We start from the raw sequence: 5,306 nt of genomic DNA, 5'->3' as shown, positions 1-5,306 counted from the left end.
TAATAACATGAAAAAAATCAAAATTGTTTCTCCTTCAATTTACCTTTTAAATAATTACTTTATTAATACTAAATATATTTCCTAAGCCAGGTGTAACAAACTAACTCGTTTTCAATTAATCAAAACAAAGATTTATTACTTTTTTTGCAATATAATTCCCGCTACATCCGTCATTAAGCTCACAGTTACCTTTCAATAGTATGCCTTTCCTAGATAAACGTGATTATATTAGATTGCACATGAATGATAAAAACGAGTCTAAATTATGTTTTTATGTCAGCTTCAAAAAATTGTATAAATATATAAGAGACAGATCCGTATATATTCTAATGTGCTTTCCACTTCCAAATAGCACCGGTGTTTTTTGTTTTTGTTTTTAATTTTTATTTTATACCTCATCAGGTTAACAATTATTTTAAACGATAGTACGGAACTGTAATTTCGCACAATATGACTCGTGTATGTCTAGCATATGAAATGTAACAGGACGAAACGTGTAGCAGCATAGTATCTTTCAACATTGATTATAACAATATAAAGACAAGCACTTACATTGTGATAGGAGTATTATAAAGTTTTATTAAGACACGGTCTACCCGAGCTGTTTGTTGGGGGTTGTTCTAAATGACACAGGCGCAGTTGATCGTGTTACTAAGGCAATATGTAAATAAACCTGCTATATAAACGGATATGGTAACAACGCAGTGTAGCAGTTGCGGGTACAGATCCAGCAAATAAGTAGGTAAAGCTATTTTGTAATATTATTTGATAGAAACGAATGTCATTTTAAAGACATTATTTTGTTCATGATTTTCGAATATATATATATACAAGAACATAAGAGATTTCATATCATTATTATTACAATGTTATAATATAGCTAAGGTTTGGTTCAGAAAAGAAACTAAGTTTGTTCAAGATGACAATGTAATTAAATATTACGTTTATTGAATTCAACTTTATATCTTGCAGGCAAATATGAAGGGTATTTTCATTTTCGTTTGTTCAACCCTGATATCCGTTACATGTGAGTACACATACATTTGAATTTAGTATTTTATATAAAAAAAAGTTTTTATCTATTTTTGCTAGATTCTGTCATAGGTAGAAATTGTATATTATGTCTATATTGGAAATCTTACTAGAGTGTATTCTGTTCAACACTCAAAAACGATAACAAAAAGGTTTTGGGGATATCTGAGATTATTAAATGAAAGTTGAGCTTAGCTATCTACCTAAAAATAAGTAAAAAGTACATGCAACATAATTATTTTACTGAAACATTTATAACAAAGAACAAATATAGGTCGAAACTGTTAAGTTATTCAAACTTAAACATTCCACTACTTTGAAGGTAGCAAACTCTAGTTTATCGATATTTCATTTTAAGTAACATTTAAAAAAACAAAAATACTGATAGGATTTTACAGATTTGAAACAAGGATGTAACGTGTGTTATTAATTAAGATTTGCCGCCAAATAAGATTTAAGCGGAATATAGAATAAAAGAAACTGATATTTCTAATTTAAAAGAAAAGAAAGTCCCCGATAAAATTACTTTTAGTTTGCAATAGTTACTTCTCACATGAGAGGTAAATAATTAAAAACTTTTTTTTTTTTTTTACAACAAAATGCAATATGATTGTTTCCATTATGAATGTGTGTAATGGAATTTTTTTCGTCAAAGTTTTTGCCTTTCGACGATTCATAAAGGATATATGGTATAAAACATTTTCAGTTATTGTTAGAGACAAAAGATACAACTTTAAACTCTAACACGCCCCTTTTTTTAAATGTAAGACAAATGATCTACACATATTGAGGTAATGAATATGTCAGATCATCATAGCCTGTATCAAATCCATAATCTTAATACTGATATAGCTAGGACATATGGAACGTTATATAAATCTCTAGGTTAACACTGTCGCATGATAACGTTGATTAAAGAGGGACATTTAAGAACTTCAAGCCCTAGGTGTAACCGAAATTGCAAACTCGAACTTCATATGATACCTATACTGTTACATTCCGAGGTTGTCTTACAAGTATTATATCGATAGTTGTGGTGGAAATATCCTTCCCTGTACATATATAATATAGCATTGCTATGTTCTTTAATTATTCGTGAAGTTAATTAGAATACCATGTTATGCCTTTATTAACTACTATACTTATAACTGTCACTGAAGGAATACTTTTTCTCATGTGTTGTAAAGCGCTTTGGAGTAATTTTAAAAATTATATAGAGCGCTTTATAAATGTGTTTATTTAGTATTGTCATTATTATAACAAATTATCTGTCTCTTAAAAAAAATAGCGCTAATGCTGATAGCGACTCTGGTTTAAAAATAATATGACGTGTAAGCAACTAAACACGTTACATATTTTTTCAGGTATACTATTTAGGAAATAGTAATTTATTATGGAATATGGAATTTCACTTTTAACCTCAAGTCTGATGGTCTTCGATAAAAGGGTTGTTAATTTGTAACGCATCATCAGACCTAGCCATTGGACATAACATAATCCCATGTTGTACGCTTGTTATCATGACTATAGGAAAAAGCCAATGCTTTTGAATAGCATAGGTATTTACCAACTATTGTTATCTCAGACCTTTGAGAGTTTTTAAGGGGGTGGGGGTGGAGCGTTGGGTGATGGGGAGTGTGCGTTCTTACTCAATAAAACACGCATATAACCCAAATTTGAAACAAAAAACACTAACTTTTACTTAAATGCGTTATTTCAGCAATGAGAGACATCCGTGAATTTTCCTTTTCTCTACATATATTTAGTACACTAGCACCTCACTCCAGCACTGAGCGACGAGACCCAGCCATATGAAATTCACTTTATTCTACAATTTGCTGCTTACTGCCTATCAATGGCACGATGCCCTAGATCATGATTACATTTTTGGATTTGTCATGTCACTTCACTCGGAGGAGGTATGATGTAATTTGCAAATTTTCTGAAATATCATCGGACGTTTCAAGACATGAGTTTAATTATGATATCCTCGATTCGACCATAGAAAGATTTATGTTTTATTAGTTAGTTCGCTAGTTATTTTTTCTTCTCTTTTAAATTCTGGTCCAAGCTATATCCCCTTGATCGCAAAGGAGATATCAGTGTAAATCAAAACTACCATCTTCTATTGATTTTCCAAGACATAACTTATTTAAGACAATATATATTGCTGGGACTTCAATGACAATGTACCAAAGAGTGTATGCTCCCTGTATATATGTTGTAAATCGCAATAGACATGCAAAGAAGTCGAGGATACTGAGATTTGGTAAAACACTTCCTATAAGATAATTGTTTTGTAAGACTTCTGGGCAAAGTAAACACAATATTGGGACGCACGTAGGACTGGACTATGGTACTCTAAATTTTAATTTTCATTTCCCATCTTACACTTGGTGCAAATTGCTATTAACAACGGGATTTAACGAATGCACGACATGTGGCAATTAAGGAAATGCTATGATAGCACAGAAAGTTTTTCATTCAGATAAATAAATATATCTTAGTATATTTGGGACAAAGGAAATACATGTTTTTTAATGTGTAGGCATTTTTTGGTATCAATCGGCAGCATTAAAGTAAATTATCGAAAGTCCTATATATCATGCAAGTGTGGCTGGAAATGTATGATGCTTATTTTGTGATAATTAATTACGCATTGGTTGCTTTTGTTGTGACTTAAGAGTTTTATATAAGAATTTTTTTTTCTTTTGTGTGTGGGGGGGGGGGGGGGGGAATAAGATGTAAAAGGAGTTTTCAATTGTATATTACTGTGTAATTTGAAGTAATTTGTAGTGAATAGCAACCACCAAAACACAGTATATTTTATGTGACTCTTCAGACTAAAGAAATAAACTTTTGAAATTTCAGACGGATCGAACTTTTGTGCATTGGGACAGGCAGAAAATGCAACATGTGAAAATAACGGCATATGTACTACGGCAATGTGTACAACACCACAAATAACAGCAGCAACAACAGTAGCAACAACAACAGTAACAACAACAGCAACACCAACAACAACAAAAAGTGAGTATTACTGTAAACATTCACGTAAGTTCTTAGCAGTAGGCATTTTCAATTTGATGTATGGACGTAAATGTAATATAAATATGTATTACATTTTTTCCAGTGAAATATTGGATTCTATCAACTTGATAAAACTGATATTTTTCACACTGTGATAAATATCAAAAGTGATATTTGCAGTGTGAAAATATCACTTTTTGGTATTGACCAATCATACCTGTATCTTCTATTCGCTGCATTCAAAGGCAACGATTTGTTATTAAGATACAAATGAAGCGACGGTAAAATGTTTGGTAAATGTTTGGTACTCACACTTAAGTATTTACATAAAAAACAATTTATAACATTTGTATAAGCAATCATACCAAAAAGCAGAACAGTCGGAATTGCGTTTGGTATCCCATTCAAAAAGGCGCGCAGCCTTGTTGTTAAGCGTGACGTCATTATAATATGGCGTTAATTCTTACACTTCTGATTCCCGCCCTTTTTTAATGAATTTGAGGTTTTTGAAGTAAAACCAATTTTCATGATGTAATACTTACCATAACTTTAGTATGCATATACAATACCTACACCCATCTTTGTAGCCCAAAAACAAAAGATTCAAATATCCCTACCTCCCTACCGTGACGTAACCTCTATCTCGATGACAGAGCCACGGAGTGATCTCCCTTCCTCAAACCCCCTTTTATGGAGCCTAAAGGCAGCCAGGATGAGGAGGCAAGGGGAGGAATACAGGGTGGGACTCCATAAAGTTATGGTAAGTATTACATCATGAAAATTGGTTTTACTTCAAAAACCTCAATTTCATTTCAGTAATAATTACCATAACTTTAGTATGCGAATTCGTCTTACCGTAGTGGAGGCTTCGAATCCAGGCAGACCAGGCTGACGGAACAAACTCGAGACATGCTCAAGGTAGGGAAAAGGTTCAAGGAACCCCCCTAATAAAGCCCCGAAAGTAATTAAAAAATGGAAAACCTCCCCGTGAAACGAGCAGGTGTACCACCGTGGTGCCTGATAGCATACTATTTAAAATCACTGAATTACTGTGGAGGAACAGCCACAGACTGTGCAACCACCACCGGTCCAAGGGAATACAATCCATCAGAATGAGAGGCCAAGGACCGGAGATAAAAATCCGTGAAGGTAGTCTGTCCGCGCCAGAAAGCTGCGGACATGACCTCCTGAAAGGGGGACCCATTGAGGAGGGCCCATGACGCAGCAAGGGCCCTGATCTCATG

General features: G+C 33.4%; 1 protein-coding gene across 2 annotated transcripts in view; it reads left to right on the top strand.

Annotated features, from left to right (window-relative positions):
• The first annotated feature begins 610 nt into the window (after positions 1-610).
• The window catches only part of LOC110459751, a 19,642-nt gene continuing 14,946 nt past the window's right edge, over positions 611-5,306 (top strand). The window contains exons 1-3 of one of the 2 annotated variants that reach the window (XM_021512166.1): positions 611-742; positions 973-1,027; positions 3,904-4,062. In XM_021512166.1, coding sequence (XP_021367841.1) covers positions 979-1,027; positions 3,904-4,062 — 208 coding nt within the window. In that variant the 5' untranslated portion in view covers positions 611-742; positions 973-978. The remainder of the gene's footprint in view (positions 743-972; positions 1,028-3,903; positions 4,063-5,306) is intronic. The other variant, XM_021512165.1, reaches the window with a different exon arrangement.

Source organism: Mizuhopecten yessoensis, unplaced genomic scaffold (assembly GCF_002113885.1).
Source record: "Mizuhopecten yessoensis strain PY_sf001 unplaced genomic scaffold, ASM211388v2 scaffold10203, whole genome shotgun sequence".
In the NCBI taxonomy this organism is placed as follows: Eukaryota; Metazoa; Mollusca; class Bivalvia; order Pectinida; family Pectinidae; genus Mizuhopecten; species Mizuhopecten yessoensis.
The sequence above is the reverse complement of the archived record's forward strand: the minus strand, read 5'-3'. Positions and strand labels throughout refer to the sequence as shown.